Source organism: Sodiomyces alcalophilus, assembly GCF_042370955.1.
Source record: "Sodiomyces alcalophilus JCM 7366 unplaced genomic scaffold ACRALscaffold_4, whole genome shotgun sequence".
NCBI classification, from domain to species: domain Eukaryota; kingdom Fungi; phylum Ascomycota; class Sordariomycetes; order Glomerellales; family Plectosphaerellaceae; genus Sodiomyces; species Sodiomyces alcalophilus.
Window position 1 is genome coordinate 5,281,724 of NW_027263535.1, and position 21,566 is coordinate 5,303,289.

At 39.7% G+C, this 21,566-nt stretch overlaps 4 protein-coding genes across 4 annotated transcripts; all 4 read left to right on the forward strand.

Annotated features, from left to right (window-relative positions):
* Positions 1-1,032: 1,032 nt before the first annotated feature.
* Positions 1,033-2,381, forward strand: ACRALDRAFT_1070512 (uncharacterized protein; the record flags this gene model as incomplete). The annotated part of the gene is made up of 7 exons (XM_071017777.1): positions 1,033-1,040; positions 1,134-1,153; positions 1,283-1,399; positions 1,467-1,514; positions 1,918-1,985; positions 2,052-2,305; positions 2,375-2,381. The coding sequence occupies 7 exons, from the start codon at positions 1,033-1,035 to the stop codon at positions 2,379-2,381; spliced, it is 522 nt and encodes a 173-aa protein (XP_070875473.1).
* A 416-nt stretch (positions 2,382-2,797) lies between these two features.
* On the forward strand, positions 2,798-2,977 carry ACRALDRAFT_1016801 (uncharacterized protein; the record flags this gene model as incomplete). Its single annotated transcript, XM_071014736.1, has 1 exon — positions 2,798-2,977. A coding segment is annotated over one exon (180 nt), but the record flags the coding sequence as incomplete, so codon positions are not given.
* A 2,954-nt stretch (positions 2,978-5,931) lies between these two features.
* Positions 5,932-7,531, forward strand: ACRALDRAFT_1081699 (uncharacterized protein). The gene is made up of 2 exons (XM_071019196.1): positions 5,932-6,240; positions 6,292-7,531. The coding sequence occupies exons 1-2, from the start codon at positions 6,003-6,005 to the stop codon at positions 7,215-7,217; spliced, it is 1,164 nt and encodes a 387-aa protein (XP_070875475.1). The 5' UTR covers positions 5,932-6,002; the 3' UTR covers positions 7,218-7,531.
* Positions 7,532-10,218: 2,687 nt separating this feature from the next.
* On the forward strand, positions 10,219-11,583 carry ACRALDRAFT_1070510 (uncharacterized protein; the record flags this gene model as incomplete). The annotated part of the gene is made up of 3 exons (XM_071017776.1): positions 10,219-10,261; positions 11,242-11,343; positions 11,525-11,583. The coding sequence occupies 3 exons, from the start codon at positions 10,219-10,221 to the stop codon at positions 11,581-11,583; spliced, it is 204 nt and encodes a 67-aa protein (XP_070875476.1).
* Positions 11,584-21,566: the final 9,983 nt, after the last annotated feature.

Below are 21,566 nucleotides of genomic sequence, written 5' to 3' on the forward strand. Positions count from 1 at the left end.
TCACGATAACCCCCCCTGCTAGAAGATTTACCGAAGATAAGGAAAATAACCCTATTCAGGTCTGGAAGCCTAGTAAAGCATATATACTAGTTAAGGGTCTTTTTAAGGCAGAAGTAGCACCTATTAATCCTAGCCACGAACGTCGAATTTACCTTAAATGCCAGATACCGAACTATAATCATATAATTACAGTTAAAGCTAAGCGATTTCAGGCTACGAATACTGTCCAACACTATCAGAATAAGCATCGTTATATAGCTATATCAGAGGCTAAAGAAGCTACTAAAGCTATATGTGAGTTATACTATATTTAATATATTATATTATACTTAAGTATAGTTATATAACTAATACTAACCTTATATAGTTAATAATATTCGAACCTCTGATTCAGAGGGCCCTAGTCAGCCATCGGATATAACTAGTTATTTTAATAAACGTCCTCGCCAGAATACTATTATCGGTTTTAATAATTCTATCGCTCTTCGTAAGGTTATTTATTTTATAATCGATAATAATCTTTCGTTTCAATCGGTGTCCTCGGAGTCGTTTAGAGATCTATTATAATATTATAATATATAAGATATATACACTCTATATTACCCCCCCTCTCTCTCTCTTTATATATATATAGATATATATATTACTTTTACTAATTAACTATAATATAGGCAGGGACTAAAGCTATGTTATTCTAAGCTCGCGACAGCTATTCGATAAGTATTCGATTCGAAACTAGATACTATTATATATAAGATTGCAGAGGCTATAAAACACTATACACAAATATCAATTTAACTCGATATTTGGACGTCCATCGACTCGAAGAACTACCTGGGCGTGATTTGCAACTATATTAGCCCGAGGTTTGTTTTAGAGTATTTTGTTATTAGTAAGACCTCTTAATATACATATATATATATATATATATATATATATATATATATATACTAATACTATTAACTAGGATTTGAAGAGCTATAAGACACGCACTCTGGTATTAATATCCTCGACGTATTTAACCAAGAGATTATGGAAAAGTATAAACTATCTTATGATTTTATTTCAAGTTATTATAACCCCCTTTTATATACTCTTATATGTATATATATTATATACTAATATAACTATAGTATCACGAGGGATAACGGAAGTAACAATAATACCTTTCTACAAAGCATTATTACATAATAAAAACAGAAGAATCTACAGTTTTTCGATATTCGTTGCATTTATCATATTTATAATCTCGTTGCAAACGATATTATAAATAACTTTACAGTATTTAGTACGAAAGATAACGAGGTTTTAGAGTTCCAGAATCTATCTATAGTCAGCAGTTATACGCTTGAAGTTCTGACTAACGATCAACGACGAAAGGTTCAGTCTTTAATGAATAGTAAGTTTATAAGCTATATATATATATATTACCTATTTTTGATATATACTTACTTAAATAATAATAGGTATTCTAGGGGTTTTAAAGAAGCTTATTATTACTCTTAAGAATAATAGTAAGCTTTAAAGTGAATTTAAAGACGCTCTTTCTATTACGAAAACCAAAGGCTTAATAGCAAGCAACGATAACCGAACAAAAATACCTCTATGTATATAATAAGACTCTACTTATTATAATATTATATAACTATAGTATATATACTAATACTATAATACTAGGTAACGATACGCGATGGAACTCTATATATCTTATGCTACATACAGCAATCGAGTTACGGCCTGCTTTATTTATTTTATATAAAAACACTAATAATCCGATTATTCGAACTAGTTTTCCAACTGAAAATCAATGGCTTCAGCTAGTATATCTACGCGATATACTATATACTCTGTATCCAGCTACAATAAGGCTACAGTCACAGTCATATATCACAAGCAATTTAGTTCTACCTTTAACAGGTAGAATCTATAGGGGCCTAGAAGATAAATTAGAACTCCACCAAAGTAACTATAATCAGATCGACGAGGTTAGTTCCCTTTTCTTATATATACTATATTAACTATTATAGTTATATACTAATATATATCTATAGAGTGGAAAAGGCCTAAACCCTTACGCAAAAAGCTTTATACAAGCTATTAAGGCCGGCCTTAATAAGCTAGAAAAATATATACCCCGCCGTATTTCTTCTTCGAATTATAGGGTATTCCGACCTTATATATTTAGTGTTATTCTAGATCCGCAATTTAACTACTCGTTTTTATTTCGAGATGCGAATATTGATACCTTTGATCTTTTCGCCTTTAAGCAACAGATATACGAGAATCTCGAGGAAGAATACAATACGTAAGTCTAAGTATCATAAACTAGTTATTAATAAGTACTTAATAATTAAAGCTAATTTATATTATGTAGGCTATGAAGAGAAATTATTAATAAACAAAAGAAGGATAATAAGGTTGATTTTAAACTAGGCTATTCGAATAAACGAATCGAGATAGTCGATTTATCTTCTAGCTGTTCAGACTCGGATAGTTCTGATTCGGAAAGAGATAATTCGATTCGGCGAACTAATTTTAATATCGAGATAGGGGCAGCTACAGCTAAGGGAAAACTTCCTTACAATAATCCTAGGCCTAAGCCTAGTATAATAGGATTAGACGATCTTTTCCCTGTACAGTCAAAGCAAATAAATCAAAAGGCTCGAGTCGACGAAATAGCTACCTATATAGAAGAGGCTCAAGCTATGGATAAGGTATATATAATCCCTCGCTACTATACCTTTTATACCTTATATACTAATATATACCTTTAATTTAGATCGATCCTCTAGAGTGGTGGGCTAGTAACGAAGAGAAGTATCCTATACTCTCAATTATAGCCCCCCGATATCTAGCAATCCCGGCTACGACAGCTGCTATCGAGGGTAATTTTAATACCTCGGGTAATACTATATCCAAGCGTCGAACGTCTCTTAAAGCCAGTACTCGAAAAGAACTAGTTCTACTAAAGAATTGGGAATTTAAAGATAGTATAGGAACGAAGATGTATAACGACCTATTCGACTATGGGCTAGAAGAGGACTTATATACAGAGAAAGAAGAAGAAGAAGAAGCTGAAATAGCAGTAGCGTCTAGTTTTATAGTTGATGACGAAGATATATATAACTAGATTTAGTTATATATATATATATATAGAAGGAGTTAGGAGTTTTAGGGTATATTAGTCTATATTTTATACTTTATCTAATTTATCTATCATATATATATACCTACTATATTTTATCTAAATATAAAGCTATATAGATATTATTAAAGGAATTTATTAAAATAGTTCACCTAGATATATATAGTATATATTTATAGATTTAACCTTTAATAACTATAATAGGCTATAGTATATATAATATATGGTTATATAGCTAGTATATAGTATCTAATATATATTAAAAGTATATAATAAAAACTGTAATTTTTCTCCCAACATTACAAAATTACATTACAAATTACATGTAATGTAATGTAATGTAATGTAATGTAATGTAATGTAATGTAATGTAATGTAATGTAATGTAATGTAATGTAATGTAATGTAATGTAATGTAATGTAATGTAATGTAATGTAATGTAATGTAATGTAATGTAATGTAATGTAATGTAATGTAATGTAATGTAATGTAATTTGTAATGTAATTTTTTTAATGCTCTGGATAGGGGGTAGGAGGAGCCCTTTTCTTAGGGGCTCTAAAGGATATAATATAAGTATTCTCCGCTAAGGCTTAGGAGGGAACCTATTGTGGTTAGACTAACGGAGATACCTATAAGGAATAGGATAAGGTATCGCTACCCGTTATAGGAAATTAGTTTAAGTCGTATCCGGGATCTACTAGTAGGTTTACCTAACCGCCGGGTCTATAAGGGCGCGGTATCTCGGGGCTCCTTAATAGGTTCTTTTAACCGTTAGGGCCTTATATAACTAGATTTTCTTAAAATTCTCAGGGCTAGGGACTTACCACCGTTCGTATAGGCCTGTATTACTTTAATTATAATAAGGTTAACCCTATGCCTTTATTATTTCCTACTTAAAGGGTTATAGTAAAAGATTTTTTTATATCTAGGCTTTACGGCCCCTAATAGTCTATATTCATAGCTTTTCCTATTCCGGTAAAGGAGCGCGCCCTCCGTGTCTATATCTATACTATATCTGGAATCTATCTTATAGTTAATCTATTCTTCGTTCTATTCGTCGTACCTTTTTCTTAACTACCTCTCGCTTTCCTATCCACCTCTACCTTATCGGCGGTAGGGGCCTTTTTCTCCGTCTATAGCTCTTATCTTATTTTTAGTAAGGAGGATCCTTCCCCGTTTTTCTGGTTATTAGGTTTTATTAAGCCTATATAGGGGGCAGGTTTCCTAGGCTATTATCGTGATCTCCGTTCTAATTTTAAATATTAATGCTTTATTTTTAATCTCGGCCTTATAGCTATATACTTCTCTTTTCCGTAATTAATATATAGTTTATTTAGGTAGGCCGGAACTCCCCTTAAGTGCTTTCGGTTACCCTAATTAGACGATTAGGACTTCCTAGGCACTAAATAAATCCGCCTCCAAGCACTAATTAAAAAAAGGCGAAGCCGTTACTATACAGAACGGCTTAGGTAGTATAATCTCGGATAAGTCTTTAATAATAAGAGTGCTTAAGACCACGAAGTGCTTATAACTAAAATAATATATATAATAAGGAGACCTTTAGAAAAGGTTTCTAGGAGTGCGCGCTGCTCTGATTAGGGTAACGTAGCTTAAACGAAGTGAATATAAAGAACGTGGCAAAATTTAGGGTTAAAAGGATAATAATTATATAGGATAATAAGTATCCCCCTGTGTCTAGGTGGCGTCGCCACGTATATATATAATATATAAGATAAATAAAAAAGATGCGCGCGTCCTATAACGTCACGTGATGTCCTAACGATATAGCACTGGGTCTCCGATCCACCCCTTTATACTATATACGCTACTATCTTGGCTGTATATATCACGTACCGGTATATACCCTGGATCACGATAAAATTTTTATGTTGTTAAGACTGCTGCTATTTCCTGTGATTTTTCTCTGATGCTCTGTACTATAAAATCACTGCTATTTTTCAATTATTTTTATTATCTTTAAGTATCTTAGAATACCCGATATCCTTTACCTGTCCGAGGGCTAAAAAGAGGGTGGAAGAGTAGTGGAAAAGAGTAGTGGAAAAGGGTGGTGGAAAAGGGTAGTAGAAAAGAGTGGTGGAAAAGAGGGCGGAAAATTTTTCCTATAAGGCCACGTAATTAGTTATATAATTAGTTACGTGGCTTATTATATAACTAATTATATACCGTATTATATTATATTAAGGCGTATATATTATTAGCTAGTAGTTACGTGATCCGTTATATAATCGGTTATATAACTAATTATATAACTAATTATATAACTAATTATATAACTAATTATATAACTAATTACGTGACTAATTATATAACTGACTACGTGACTGATTACGTGGCCTTATAAGAAAAATTTTCCGCCCTGTTTTCTACTACTCTTTTCCACTACTCTTTTCCACTACCCTTTTCCACCACGCTTTCCACCACTCTCTTCTACCTCTAGGTAGACGTTAGATATTCGCATCGCCTAGAGGTTTATGTATAGAAGGTTATTATAAGTAGTGAATTTACAGGTACAGATATCAGAGATAAGATTAGGTGAGAAAGTCTTGTCCTGATATGTACGTACCGGTACGTGAAATATGCAGCCAAGCTAGTGGCGTATGCAGACTACTGCGCGGGCTCGCGTAACCTTCCGGAATAGGATAGAGAGGGCTGCAAATATCAGACAGGGCGGCTGCAAATAGTGGTACTCATGGAAATGTGAGGTCTCCACAGAGAGTCCCCTAGGTACTCTAGCTATCTAACCTCCGTTTGCTTCTCTCTACTCGCTTCCGTTATACGCTTAGCAACGTTCTCTCTGCACTTCCTCTTCTAACCTGTTATATTTTATCCCTATTATGGATATCCGGCAGCAATTTCCTGATGTGCACTGGGTCTGGAAGGGAGGTATCTCCTTTGTCTATGAGGTCCATCCTCGCATCGTTGTAAAGGTCCCCAAATCTGGCGACTTTGAGCGAGAGCAATTTCGGAAGGAACTCAAGATCTATGAGATCTTTTCTCAACATCCGCCGTGCCCTTTTATAGTCCAGTGTTTCCTCTACGCGGACAACGGCATCTTCATCGAGTACATGCGAGGTGCGACCCTTATTGATGTTTGACAAGTGTGTCTACTAACAGCCTCATTAGATGCAACCCTCTGGTCGAGAATACAAAATAACCATACTCGCGACCAGCAAACAGCTATGGTTACTAAAGTGGAGAAACTGGAACCTCTATCCCTACGAAAGGAATGGATGAACGACCTCGCTCAAGCCGTTGCTTTTCTAGAATCGCTCAATCTCGCACATGGCGACCTACGACCCGAAAACATTTTACTCGATCGCAACAGATTGAAACTGTCAGATTTTGACTGTACGGCTGAAATTGGGTCAGATTTTGAAGCTTGCATGGCCCCGTATGGACGAATACTCAACAGCGACGAGCAGGATGAAGGACGACGTGGGAGTTCCGGTTTCCTAGGTCCTCGAACTGAACAATTCGCCTTGGGTTCCTTGTACTACCTCATAAACTACGGCTTTGAGGTCTACGGAGATCGACGTCTTAGCGAGGATCCTAAAGGGCATGGACGCAAAGTTGTGGAGTTACTGCAGAACATGGAATTTCCCAAGTTAGATGGTGATCCGTTAATTGACGACATCATCATGAAATGTTGGCACAACAAATATGCCACGATTGCGGAATTGGCCGCATACACAGAGGCGCTCCTTCCTGGAAGAAACAACTGGAGAGACAACGAAGCTGAAAACATATCCACCCCGCAATGGTGTACGGTTATAGGCCGCGTTATTCGCGGTTTATGGAAAAGCTTCAGATCTTGGTGTGTTTTCGTGCTTTGTCGCACCAGAGAGGCAACCAAGCCTGAAGAAACTTATGGTGGAGAATCGGATGGCTATAGCTGTGGCATCGGATCACACGGCTCAGCAGAGGATTTCTCTTTGAAAAAAACATTCTGTCAGAACCTGGAGAAGCGCGGACTTCTTCATGTGCTTTCTTTGGGAGAGCCAGAGCAACTTGGATTCAGTATCGAGTGGTATAGACATGCCACAACTTGAAGCAAATGCTCAGCTGCAGATTTCGATTCAAAGCGTTGACTAACAATCAACGAGGTGATAAAGCATATCATCACCATGATTCTGCCGGGGGCATGGGATTCGGTACGCACCCAGGGGATCGACGAAAAATTCATGCTAGAGGCGTGTAACAGGGCGACTTATAATACCTTAGTGGGAAAATAAGGAAAAGAGTTAGGCTAGATTTAGGCACTTATCCTAGGATCCGGTCACTGTCCTAGGCTGTAGAGTTATCCTAGAATAGCCTCCTAGTCTGGATTATAAGCTAATACGAAGACGGGGAATTTTAGCGTCTATGTTTTGAGTAGGTTATAACTACGCTATTTCGAAAATAGTATAGCGCCGAAAAGCAGTGAATACGATATGATTGGCTATGGTTCTACTAACTAATTATATCAGGGCACGCGGCTAGTAATACTTCGTTAGTATACCTACTTAACTGGAACGTCCTAAACGCTTTTAACGACTTAAGAACTTAAACAATATTATCGCGATAGAAGAATAGCTTGAATATACGGTATCTATATAGTTACCCTGGTATCTTTGCCTTCCTCTTTATCGCCTTTATCTAGCTTATTATCGGCTTTATAGCCGCTAATATTTAGTTCTATGCTACTACCCTCGGCCTTATTATCTAGTGATTCTAGTCCGCCCTTATTATCTAAAGCGATATTATTTATCGAAGGGATAATAGGTATACCCGGTAGCGGGGGGATATATAGGTTAAATAGCTACCTATTATATTAGCTTTGCCTATAATACTAGATATTAGTATATAATTAATCCCCGAGAGATTATAATATTTAAGATACTTACTAGGTATATTTTAAATAAAGGGAGCTATAGCTATAGGCAGATAGCGTTAGATATAGGCAAGGTCGATATAAATTCCTCCGATATAAAGGCCTTTAGTTACTTTATCTAGCCTATTAAGAGCTAATCTTATCTAGGCGTTATAGTATATTACTAGGCATAATGCTTTTATGGCTTTATTATAGGCTACGAGGTCGCCACTACCACTGCCACTATTACTGCTACTAAGGCTCGGACTTACTTATATCTTATTAACTACTAAAGGCTATAGGTTAGATTATTATATACTAAGTGTCTTCTAGGGATAAATAGACTTACCCTAATAATAATAGTGATAGTAATAGTAATAGGTAAAACGGTATATTAGTTATTATTATTATTATAGTTATAATATTAGTATTAAAGGAGAGGTTATAACGATAAGGCGCGATTTAAGGTTATAAGAAACGTACTAGACGTGGTTATAAGGGGGCTAAGGGCAGGTTATAATAATAATATAATTATTGATTTCCTACTAATCTATTAACTTACTAGAGGATGCTTTATTCTAATCCGCCTAAGTCTAAATTTAACGTCGGATATTTCGATAAATAGGCGTAGGACTCTCCGTACTAAGGGTTTTAGTAATACTGCTTATCTTATCCTCGCTGATAGTGCCGGTGTTATTATCCACGCTACTATCTTTAATATCTATACGATTAGTAAGAAATATATAGCTGCTACTACTAAAAGTAGTAAGAGTCTAACTATAAGTGTTATAGGCTCTATCTAAGCTAAAGCCACTACCCGACTATCCCGACAGGCTATTAAAAGGGTCTTCTTTAGTCCAACTAGAGCCGCCGGGACTATAACTAGAAGTGCTAGAACCAGGTATACTAGGTATATAAGAAGGGCCTGGCTTAGTAGGAGTAGCTATAGGTAGGGGAGGGGGGGGGGGGGGGGGTTATTATTAAACCAGATATACTAGGCTAGTAGATTCTTTATAACCGTTATACGTTAACGCTTAGCGGTAATAGTGTTCTAGGTAAAGATATTACGGTTAATATAGGTTAAGCGCTTATCGGTATAGAGTGCCTAGTAGATCTAACGAATAAGTTTGCGTTAGGTCTTATCGATCCAGGGCTTCGCGTTAGCAGGAGTTCTAAGCTCTTAGTTCCTCTTTTATTCGTTGTTAGTAAGCTTAATAAGTTTAGGAGTAAGGGTAAAGAAGACTAGCTTAATATAAAAGAAAGGGAGCTGATCGTGGCGAGTAAAAGTGGCCTTATAATTAATATAGTCGGCGATAAACCGCTAAATCTTTTACTAGCTGTTTTTATTTAGATAAGGCTTAAGGACTTAACGCACTTCCCGTATATTAATAGCAAAGTTAGGGGAGGTGGGCTTAACGTCGTAAAGAACCTTTAGGTAGGGATTATCGGTAAGGAAGTTCTTAATCTAAGTTATAAAATCGACGAAAAGGAAGTTATACTAGAACTAAGTATACTGGTTAAGGTATGTTTTGCGTAGTTTAATTATATTAACGCTATTAACGATAAGTTCCGGATAGGCCTTTATAATACTGTTTATAATAAACCAGTTATAGTAAAAAAGAAACTGATTTTTACGGCACTTTTAGTCTATAATAACGGTTTTATCGGCCTTTTCGTTATTCGTAAGCGATATAAATATCCTCTGATATAGCTAAGCTGGGCGGCTATAGATAGGAGTGTTAAGAGGAGTTTCTTAGCCTTAATTATTAGCCAAGGTGATACTAGTAGGAGTCTAGTCTAGGCGGGCCGGGGGGCTATCTAGTAGCTTTATAATATTTTCCCGAGTCGGCTCTAAAAAAAGGTTTAGGAATTTAATACGGATATTAATAGCGGGAGAGGAAGGAGGGTTTATAGCACCGGGTTAGCCCGAGCTGTTACCGGGTTAGCTACGACTAATCGACTGCTTAGAACGGATAGTAGGAGTGCGGATACCCTAGGCGTAGCTAAATAGTATAGGCGAAGGCGGCGAGGTCTTTTTAAGAAGACGCGGATTAATGTTTCTTTATAGACGCTAGAACTAACTATATTAGTACCTATATAGTATTACTATACTAGGATATATAATAATAAGTATATACCTTAGTGCCGGCTATAGGCGTGGCCGTAGGACTACTAGGGGAGTAGGGGACGCTAGAGCCACTATGGCCGGGGGGAGCAGGGCCCGGAGGAGCAGGGCCTGGAGGAGTAGGGCCCGGAGGAATAGGACTATACTAGCCACTATCTCGGCGAGGCTGGATATAAAGAGGGGGAGGACGGGGCCTGATATTAAGTCCCTGACTAGTAGTAGAACGAAGGTAAGGGGGGATCTCTTAGTCTTCTTGGCCACCTTAACTGGCTTTATTACCGCGGCTAGAGCTATCGTTAAAGGTCTATATAATAATACTAATAATATAATGCTTAATAGAAGAGTTAGGAAGACCGGTAAAGTTAGTAGGTAACGTAAAGACTAAGAACTGCTAAACTAGAGATAAGTAAGAAAAGAGGGAAAAATTAAGTTAGCTACCTACCTAAAAAGAGGGTTATGCTGGTCTTTAATAGCTAAGGTCGTTAAAATAGAAAAATAAAAATAAACAGAGATTTTAATAAAAGAGAAAAGAAGACCTAAACGGAAAAATAAGAATAAAGTAAGGAGGTAGGCCGTTAATTTACTATTACGCCTCTTAGTATGCCCGGTAACAGGAGCGTACCTTCTACCTCCTTCCCCTTTTATAGGCAGGTGCGCCTACCCGTTAACCCCCCCCCTCCTTAGGGCCTTAGCTTTATATAAACCACTCCTATTTTACTCCTATAAATCCAGTCTGCTATTTATCTTTACTTCCTACTATCTTCTACACTTCCTACCTCTCTTCTTACCTCTTATCTTACCTCTTATCTTACCTCTCTTTTATTCCTACTATTAAAATAGGTAAGTCCTAGAATATATATAATTACTAGATTCACTATTAATATACCTTGATGTCGTATAGTTAGGTATCCAGGGGAAGGTACTAGGAATAATAGCGATACCGGGCCTAGCCGTAAGCCTCGTTATAGAATAGCCTTATAGATACTTAAGTAGCGTGGCGAGCCTAGCTAGTAGCAGAGCTATAAGTACTAAGAGGGTTTTAATAATAATTAGGACGATAACTATAATAGTAATAATATTATATTCGCTTTTAGGATAGGCGGTAACGAATTTAACGATAACGATATCGAGATAATAAAAGGGTCTGATTATAGACCCGATAAAGAAGACGATAGTAATAAGGATAATAATACAGCTAAAGGTAAGTGGCTTTATATCTTAATTAATAATTAGTGGCTAAATATCTATAGGTATCCTTAATTCTAGAGATGATATTATTCCTGACTTAGATAAGTAATAAGAACTTTTACCTCCAGGGTTTAACCTAAACGAACTATAGTATGCTATCGACTATAACGAGCTAGTTAATAATATCACTATAGGTATTAAGTCTATCCCTTTCGATAAGGACGATAACGAGGAGTTAAGAGTTCCCGAATAAGGCTCTATAATAGAGATAGAAGTTAAGCTATAGTAGCTAGTTTATTATACTACTTATATCTATGACCGCGATAATCCTATGATTCTAGTCCCTTACTAATAGAATATATACCTTTACCTCTCGGAATTCTAGTTAGGTCTCGGTCTTTTTGCTTATATTTTTAGGATGAACCGTACCTAGTACGGTGCCCTTTATAAAGTCCTTCGGACTATAAAGGGTAGAGATAGATATCCGATCCCTGATATCTAAGGCCTACCTAATTAGTATCGACTTTAATAAACCGTGTATCGAAGAGGTTCCTATTAATGAATATACGGATAGCTAAGATCCCTTTTTGTATTAAGAAACTGCCTACGGAATAGGTAACGAAAAAGCAGGAATAAGGTGGGTAAGGGTTATAGGCCTCGTGGCTATAAATCTATAACTCGGATTATCGACCCTGCTAATATTATTATCTTAGCTGGACTTACTATAACTCTTTATGTTATTAATCCCGTTAATATCTTTACGTCTTTTATAAATTCGGATATAATAAGTAACTTATACGTGGGCCCTGCTATCTTTATTAATAACCCTATAGAGCTCTTTTATTTATATAGCTAGGCTTTATCACTTCGTACCACCTCTAGTGTTTATGCCTATATTATTACTACCCGCGTCGACGAGTATAGTAACGAAGTTATTAAAATTAGGTTAATAGTTTTCCTGTCTGATTTTGTGATTTACCGTTGTATGGAGGGGGACTATTGCTATCGGGAAGCTAGTACCGAAGATCTATCGTCTACGTATATCGGCCGTGTTTACGGTGTAGGCTATAATTATCGTAGCTAGCCGTGTATAGCAGGTAAGAATGACCTCGCTCTTTAGATCTAGGAGGCCTTTATTATATCCCGCCCTGCTACTATGCTCCCCCTAAACCCCTTCCACGGCTAATTATATTTTCCGTAGGAAGAGGATAAGATGATCTTGAACGCGGCTGTTATCTATATCCCCGAGACCTATTTACTACACCGGATTACTGGTCCTGTATACGACTATAGTTAGAGTAAGACCTTGGATAATCTAAGCCCTTCGGCTTCTATAATAGTCGGAGGCTAGCCTAGGGCTAAAAAGGCAAAGTAGTACCTAAAGCATAAGCCTATATAAACGCCTTATAACAGAGCCTTTTATATACGCCGAGTCTTACACTAGGAGCCCGACGGCAGTTAAGGGCGGCTTATACCGCTATGCTATATATATCCTATTCATGCCGAATTAGAGCTTAAGGTATACGGCCGCTAACTCTTCGAGGACTAGGATAAGGCTAATACTATAGTGTCCTCTCCGATTATAGTATTTATTAACGGGTTCGGGTTATACTATAACTCTTATAGGTCGCTTATAGGTGTATATATAATTCTAGCTAGGCTGAACGCTATAGATCGTTATCGCCGCGCTAATATCTTCCCGCTATTACGGGTTAACCCCTCGAAAGTATAGTTCCGGTATAAGGCCAGAACCGCTAATTAGCACATAGAACCGACGCTCGGACCTCGCGCTACCCTTACTAAGGATTCGTATAAACCTAGTAAATCCTACGCCTCTTTATAAACCTTTTCCTTTTCTTTCCTTAATTCTAGCTAATATAATTATTCGGCCTTACTTAGTGCGATTACCCTATAACTAGCCGCTTATATAGCTAGAATTTAGCGAACCCTACGCGCTGCGCTAGTATAGAGTCAGATACGAACGCACCGTTAGGCGGCGGCGGTCCTATAAACCCCGCCGAGCTAGCTAAGTAAACGGATAAAAGGATCACCGAGGCTATTAATATAACGCTCGGTCCCTTATAAGAACAGATAGCTTAATAATAAAAGCTACTCTAATAACTTATAAATAGTCTCGTAAACGTCTAGACCCCGTAGTAACCTACCCCTAACCTCGCGCCCCCCTTAGAGGGAGCCCCTATAAACACGCCTACTAAGTCGGTGGCAGGTCCTCCGACCCCGGCAACCTCTACTCCCCCCTAGATCGTAGTCCTATAGGAACTAAGCGAACTATATCCGCTACGCACTAAGCCCCTACTATACCCTATAAAGTTTAGCAGAAAACGAATAGAGTACGCTACCTAGTCGTAATAGATACACGATAAGCTCCTACTAAATAAACACTTATTTAATAACTAAGCTAAAATATAATACTATATTAACTTATACTTAAAAAGAAGTGCCTAGTAAATAGTATCGGCCTTCTATACCGCCGGGGGGCTAGGAGGTACCCGCGACCCAGAGTCGTTCCTTACCTACTTAGACCGTATATATAAGGACTAGAACGAATAGCCTTACGCGGCCTTTACGCTACGTTCCCTTAGATAATACGAGGAGTAAACCTTTTTATAGTTCCTATTAAAATTCGAAAAACGGATCGCCTAAGCAGGTAGTAACGAGTAGGTAGACTCGGCGAAGATCACTTTCCTAAAGGGAGCCCTAAGCTAGAAGGTACGTAGCGCCCTAGTCACCACGAAGTTACCCTACGACTATATAAGCTAGGTTATTAAGGTCTAGAGCATCGCCTAGAGGCTAAAAGGCCTACGCCTAACTAGCCAGAACACTTATATACCGAACTAAACCCGGAACTAAGAGACTAATACCGATAAAGATATTATAATAGGCGGGATTAATCAGGTCCGGCCCGACACGACTATAGAGCGACCTCGTGATAACCGGGAGTGCTAGAGTTATAGGAAAAAGGGATATATCTATATAAACTATAAGTCCCGGGATAAAGGCAAGGCTAAGGGCGTCCGCGTAGCGAAGGTATAGGCCGGGGATAGTAACGTCGCCGTGAGGTTAGACGGTTCGGATAATAAAGAATTAGGAAAAGAATAGCTTTAATATAAAAACGGGCGTTAAAGCCGATAGCCGCCCTATAGCAGGAGTAGGAGGCGTTTAAACACCTAGCTAGTAGCGATTTAGCCCTAATATTAACACGAGTAAATAAAAGATATATATATACTCTTATAGATACGGGTTATAACTATTATGCTATTATAAATAAACGCTTTACCTAAAGACTTTAGTTACTATTAGTCGATGAAAGGAGACGACTACTAAAAGGATTCTCGGATACGTCTAAGCCGGCTACTAACACCGGGATCGCCGCGTTTAAGCTTAAGATTAGCGGCTATATATAACGAGTCTTTGCTTATATAATAAAAGGACTAGATTAGGATATATTCCTAGGAAAACCGTGGCTAGAATATAATAACGTTATATATTATATAAAGAATCGTAGGTTATACCACGGAGTCGCTGATATTAACCTACGAGTAGTAGGCGAGAAAGAACTAGCCGATATATAAGCTATCCGCGAGGTAAGGCTAGTCTCGGGATAGGTATTTACGGCCACGAAATAATAGATAAAAAGGGGATTAAAGGGAAAAAAAAAGAGACGAGTTTAACGCCTTAATCCGGGCCGTTAGTATACGGGATATCGATAAGGCCCTCCGTAAAAAGGAACTAGTAGACCCTTGGGACTATATCCCTATAAATATACTATAAGAGTTCGGCGACCTCTTCGCGCTTAATAAGGCTAACGAGTTACCCCCTTACTAACTAGGCATCGACCACGAAATCACCCTAAAATAAGGTCCTAATAGGCTTAAGCCGACCTTACCGTGGGGGCCCCTTTACGGTATATTAAGGGAAGAGCTACTAGTGCTCCGGAAAACGCTTAACGACCTAATAAATAAGGAATTTATATAAGCTAGTAGCTTAGCGGCTACCACGCCGGTCTTATTCGTGAAGAAGCTAGGGGGCGGGCTACGCTTTTACTATGATTATAAAGCCCTAAATATAATCACTTAGCGGGATCGCTACCCCCTCCCCCTAATTACTAAGACCCTATATAACCTAGTTAGCGCTAAGTGGTTTATAAAGCTCGATATAATCGCCGCCTTCTATAAGATCCGTATAGCTCCCGGGCATAAGAGTAAGACGGCCTTTAGAACACGGTTCGGTCTTTTTAAGTAGCTAGTATACGCCTTTAGAATAAGCGGCGTACCCGCTACCTTTTAACGCTATATTAACCAGACCTTATAAGAGTTCCTTAATAACTTTATTATAGCCTATATTAATAATATCCTGATTTACTCGAGTAGATCTTATAAGGACTATAAGGCGAAGGTCCGGCTAGTACTATATAGGCTCACGGATACCGGCCTAAACCTAAACCCAGCTAAGTATAAGTTTAGCGTAATAATAGTAAAATATCTAGGCTTTATCGTTATAATAGATAAGAGAGTGTTTTACGACCCCGAGAAGTTAAAGGCTATCCGCGACTAGGAGGCCCCTACCTCGCTAAAGGGAGTATAAAGTTTCTTAAGATTCGCGAACTATTACCGGATATTTATCTACGACTTTATAGGTATCACGGCCCGCCTCTTAGCACTAATAAAGAAGGATCGGCTCTTTAGGTAGGGGGACGAAGAAAACACCGCCTTTAAGGAGCTAAAACGACTCTTCTAGATAAAACCCGTTTTATAGTTATAGAACCTAGACCGTAAGACTATATTAAAGACCGACTATTTAGGCTACGCGTTAGGTAGTATCCTATCCTAGGTAGATAAGCTAGGATATTACTACGTAATCGCGTATTACTCGTATAAGCTTACCCTAGCAGAGTATAACTACCCGATTCACGATAAGGAGATATTAGTAATTATAAGCTATATACTCGCCTACAAGGGAGAACTAACTAGCTACGAGTAATTTATAATATTATCGGATTATAAGGCCCTTAAGTACTTTATAACTAAACGGTCCTTTACTAAAAGCCAAAGCCGCTAGGCTAGCGAATTAGCCTAGTTTAACTTTATACTAGAGTACCGGCGAGGTACTAAGAACTTTATAGCGGATACGCTCTCCTATTATAAATAGGACGCCCTAAAGGATAGCTTAGATAACCGGGAATAAGGACGGGTAATCTAATTAATACCTAACTCCGCGATCCTAAAAATAATCCCTAAGCTAATAATACGGAAAATATCTATTAAGCGTGTATTTAAAGTAAATAAAGACCTTTAACGACTTTAGGATAAGATTATAGTAACTAACCCCTAGTACTAAGGAGTCCTCGCCGCGATTACTATAAGAGCTTATAGCTTTAACCCCTCCCTTAGACTGTAACTATAGATCACGGAATATTCCTTTAACCCCGCGGGATATATAACCTTCCGGGATCGTCTCTAGGTTCTAAGCTCTAAAAAGAACTCGCCGCTAAGAGGATACTTCGTATAAGGGATCCACGACTTGGCTATTAGCGGCTACCCGGGCAGGGAGAATATGATCGCTATAATAGCCCGATAATTCTTTTAGCCCGGTATAAATAAGGATATACGGAAGTTTATCCGTAACTATAACCCGTGTAATAGGGGTAATTAGTAGCGGAATATAAAGCGCGGGCTACTAAAACCACTACCCGTACTAAAGCGAATTTATAGCTACCTCGCGATAAACTTTATAATAGACCTACTACTTACCGGCGAAGGCAGGGTAAGGTTCCTATAAGTGATTATAAATAGGCTAATAAAGTTAGTAACGCTAAAAGTAATAGAAACGATAAAAGCGGAGGCCTATACGGAACGCTTCCTAAACTACTATAAAGGGGCAGACCCGTGTTCCGGGTCTGGACGTTATGGATATCACGTGACCACGCACGCGGTCCTAGAGATCTGGTCTTATATACGGCTATTCTTCGGAATAGACCCACTATATCTAGCTAGCTTTTCGTCCGATCTTTCACGATTATCACCTATCACCTATTATAATCATAATTTGTATTATCCTTCCCTTTTTGGTTATCTAGACGATCCAGAAGAGCCGACCGTAGGCCCGCCTACCTATCTAGCTATTCGTTCCCCTGATCGGACCACTGCCGACCCTTTTAGAGGCCCGGCGACCGTCTCCTCGGGACCCTTTAGCTCTAGATACGGACCCGTGACGAGCCTGACCCTCCCTTCGGCTAGCCTATTATTGGTTAGTTGGTTATTTATTTGTTTTGGCCCTAGCGGAGCCGTTCTGTATAGTGACGGCTTCGCCTTTCTTTAATTAGTGCTCGGAGGCGGATATAATCGGCGTGGGACCTTTCCTGCGCACGAGGGTAGTTCCGGCCTGCCTAAACGAACGGCCTGTTAACGATTATTGGTCTTAGTCTTGATACGGTCACGGTTTTCCCTTTAAGTCTTCGGTCTTAAGTCTACGGTTTTTGAGTCTTTGAGTCTTGGTTTCGTTACAATATAGCTTCGGTTACGATACGGTTTTAGATACGATATAGCTTTAGTTATAGATTTACCCTCTAATAGCGGCCGAAGGGCTTAGGTCAAGGCCCGGAAGAATAGCGCGTTACGTAGGCAGTAGAAAAGAAGAAAGATAAGGTTACGATACGAGTTTAGATTCTGGATACGATATAGCTATAATAATAAAATAATAAAAACACTATATACACTAAAATCTATAAAAACAGTTTCCCGGGGCCTGAGTCTCCGGAAGAGCGATCTCGATAGTGCTTCGGAAGAGCAGAGGCTGCCTACTTGTTAGTAATAGCCGTAACCTATCCCGACGCAGAGACTGCCTATATATTAATAGTCCTAAAGATCCGGTTTTACGGTCCCGAGTACCACGGATCCGGAAGAGCAGAGACTGCCTGCATATTAATAGTCGAATATATAGAGGAAGATATCACGACGGCGACGTCGTAGAAAAAGGAGGATATAATACCAGGGTTAGAGTAGTCAGAGCCGCGCGTGGGATATGTTTCTATTCCTCTTAATCGGCTTGATTTTATATTTTAAGGTTATCGCGAGAGTCGCGCTAAAGGCGTGCGAGGCAGCGTTATAGGAGCTATACGCTCTGCGATTAGAAGACTCTTTGCCGTTTACTTCCTGTTCGTCTAATCAGACTAACGGTAACGTCGCTAGACGTAGGCAGCCCTCCGTCCCGGGTAGCCTATATAGCCGAAGTAGTAGTCGGAAGAGCCACCGCCGCGGTAGAAGTACGACTCCACGGAAGAGTCCTACCGCCCGGCACGATTCTATTCGCCTAATTAGGTGCTATTCCTACGGTTAGGATAGCTACCGTCGGTGTATATGCCCGAAGAAGAGCCCTGTTAGCTCTATAATCCGGAAAAGCTACGATAACTCCGCGCTTTAGAAGAACTAGCGCGTTAAGTCCGTTAATCCCCTTATTCCGGCGCTAAGCTCCCGTGCTAGCTCCCCTGCCTTTACTGACTCCGTGGCACCGGTTCCGAAGAGTCCCCCCGTTATAGACTCCGTGACGAAGGAACCTACTATTACCGCTACCACTACCACCCTTCCTCCTATTCCTACGGTTCAGAGTCCTCCCGTGGACTCCGCCGTTCCCTCCGTCCCGCTATAAAGCTCTTATATTAGCTTTACCACGCCTATAACGAAAAGCCCCGTTAGCTCTATGGTTCCGAAGAGTCCTCCCGTGGACTTTATAATAAAGGAACCTGCTATTACCTCCGCCCCTCCCGCCGTTCCTCTGGTCTAGAGTCCTCCCGTGGACTCTATAGAGAAAAAGACGCCCGCTACGCCTACCGTTCCTATAGTAGAAAAGAGTCCTCCCGTGGACTCCCCTGTTCCCGCTATTCCCTTTATTCCGGCAAAAAGCTCTCGTGCTAGCTCTACTACCTTTACCGATTCTATAGCACCGGATCCGAAGAGTCCTATAGACTCTACCGCTCCCGCCGTTACTACCGTCCCGTCCCGCCTACCTCTAGGCTTAAAAGAGATAATAAAGGTATACGTTAATAAGTACACGGAAAAGGCTAAAGAAGAGGAGCGGCGATATAATATAGGCCTGCCTCCTACTATAAAGACCGAGGACCTTATTACCGACCCGTTCGTTAACCTCCTTACCCGCCTACCTATATAGACGGCTTTCCTTTTACCCGATAGCTTCGAGAATCCTTATCCATAGTGGTATCTAGGCTATTATAGTCTATTAAGCCGGCTATAAATCGAAGAGATATTCGGGACCTCCCTCGAAGAGGAGGTAAAGAAGGTGGAGATACGCGCGTTATAGCAGGTAATAGACGTGATAGAAGCAGAGGTGTGGCGGAAGCAGGGCCTCTATAATTAGGCGTTAACGTAATCCTTTTCGGGAGACAAAGACGTTTATAATATTATAAAAGCTTTTTCTAGTTCTTAATAGCCGTTAACGTCTTCTTTTTTTTTAGTGGATTTACCTCTAGGGCCGAGGGACTTTTCCTTGCTATCTTCCTCCCTCTACCTATTCCTCTTTTCTATTTTCCTTTTCCCGCCTTTTTTCCCTTCTTCCCTTTACCTAATCAGGGTAATAGAATCGTTTTCGGAAGCAGGAGTCCTGCGTGGGTTCCGTAGGAGCTCTCCTAGTTCCTGACGGGGGCCGCGCCCTTGTTCGTGGACTCGTATCTAGGGCCGCGTCTTCCTTTAGATTACGCCCTAGAGCCGGATTTTCTTTTCCCGAAGCTTTATTAACCTGATCAGGACCTCTTGTTTATGTTTGTTTTTGGGTTATTAAAAGCTGCCCTCAAGGGGGACCTCTTCGTATAGCTTTAGGGCCGATAAATATAGAGTCCTGCCCTCTCCCGATTTTACCCTGCCCACCTCTTTTCTTTTCTACACGAAGACCCTAATCTAGCCTATTCTTTATATAAAAAGCTATACGCCGTAGGAGCTCCTTCGTATAGCTTTAGGGCCGAGAAACAACTAGGCCTAGGGCCTAGCTAAGAGACTATAGGAGTAACCTGCCGATTTTTTAGCTTTTCTTTTTACCTCTTTATTAGACTATATCTTTTGCAGTTCTTCACTATTTCTTTCGCCTATAACCACGTTGGCCTGATTAGAAGAAGAGTAATCGAACGGCTCCGATTTCGATTAATTTGGCCTGCTGGTTATTAAGTTATTATGGGTTAGTTTGGTGGTACGCGTTGGATATCTTTGTCGTCTTTTTCGAAGCAGACCACGTGCTATTAATACCGCCTACCCTTATTAATCCTGCCTGCCGTTTTCTGCTGGTAGAGTCACCACGAGCTTATCCTGCTTAGCCTTTTCCCTCTTTTTTTTTTACTCTTTTACTACTCTTCTTTTTTCTAATATCTTCGTTCCTTTAATTAGCCCGAGCCTGATCCGCCTACCTATAGTTAATCCGATAGATCCTGTTAATCCCGTTAATCCTGCTCTCTTCCTGTTCCTTCGAGCCCGGCCACGAATACCGCCGCCTCGAAAAAGTCCTGCCGCCCGCGATACCTTCCTGCCTTCGACGAATCGACCTGCTTCCTATATGCCGTGCTACGCCGCTAAAAAGATCTAACCTGCGTGCTTTACCCCTACGAACCGAAGTAGACTGCCTGCCTTTATCTAGGGCAGTGAAAAGAGATAGATATACTCTGCGTCGCCTAGTTCTGCGTTTTACGTCGTTAATCTTTTACTAGGGCCGCCGCGTTGCCTTATTCCTTATATAGAACCGAAAAGACCGCCGCCTACCCTGTGTGTGCGTTTATCGTCACGGTCTTCTCGAAGACTACGCTAGGGCCGCCGCCCACTACCACTACCGCTACCGCGTTACTTATTCCTTATACGGAACTAAGGAAGCCGCCGCCGCTGCCTGGCTTACGTACGAAGGACCTACGAGGTCACTTCTATCTATAAGGTCACCGTCCTTCGAGCCCGCGTCTTCGGGAGATATCTTCAGGAATACAGGCACACGAGGAAAGAAGGACTGCTACTACGTATAGCTGGAAGAGGTGGACGATACGGAAGCTATTACTACATAGGTTGCTTACGGATGCCCTGATCAGGGCAATAGAGATATATTTAGGCTGGTTAAGCCGGTTATTAGGTTACTTGTTTATGTTTATATTAAAATTATTAAGACCACGAGGCGTGGCTTAATAATTTAGGGCCGATTATAGAGGGGCAGACCCGTGTTCCGGGTCTAGACGTT

Excerpts from the sequence above, each read along its gene's own strand:
- ACRALDRAFT_1081699 (XM_071019196.1), top strand. The coding sequence starts at position 6,003 with ATGGATATCCGGCAGCAATTTCCTGATGTGCACTGGGTCTGGAAGGGA. Across the intron at positions 6,241-6,291 it reads CTTCATCGAGTACATGCGAG|ATGCAACCCTCTGGTCGAGA; the intron begins GTGCGACCCTTA and ends CAGCCTCATTAG.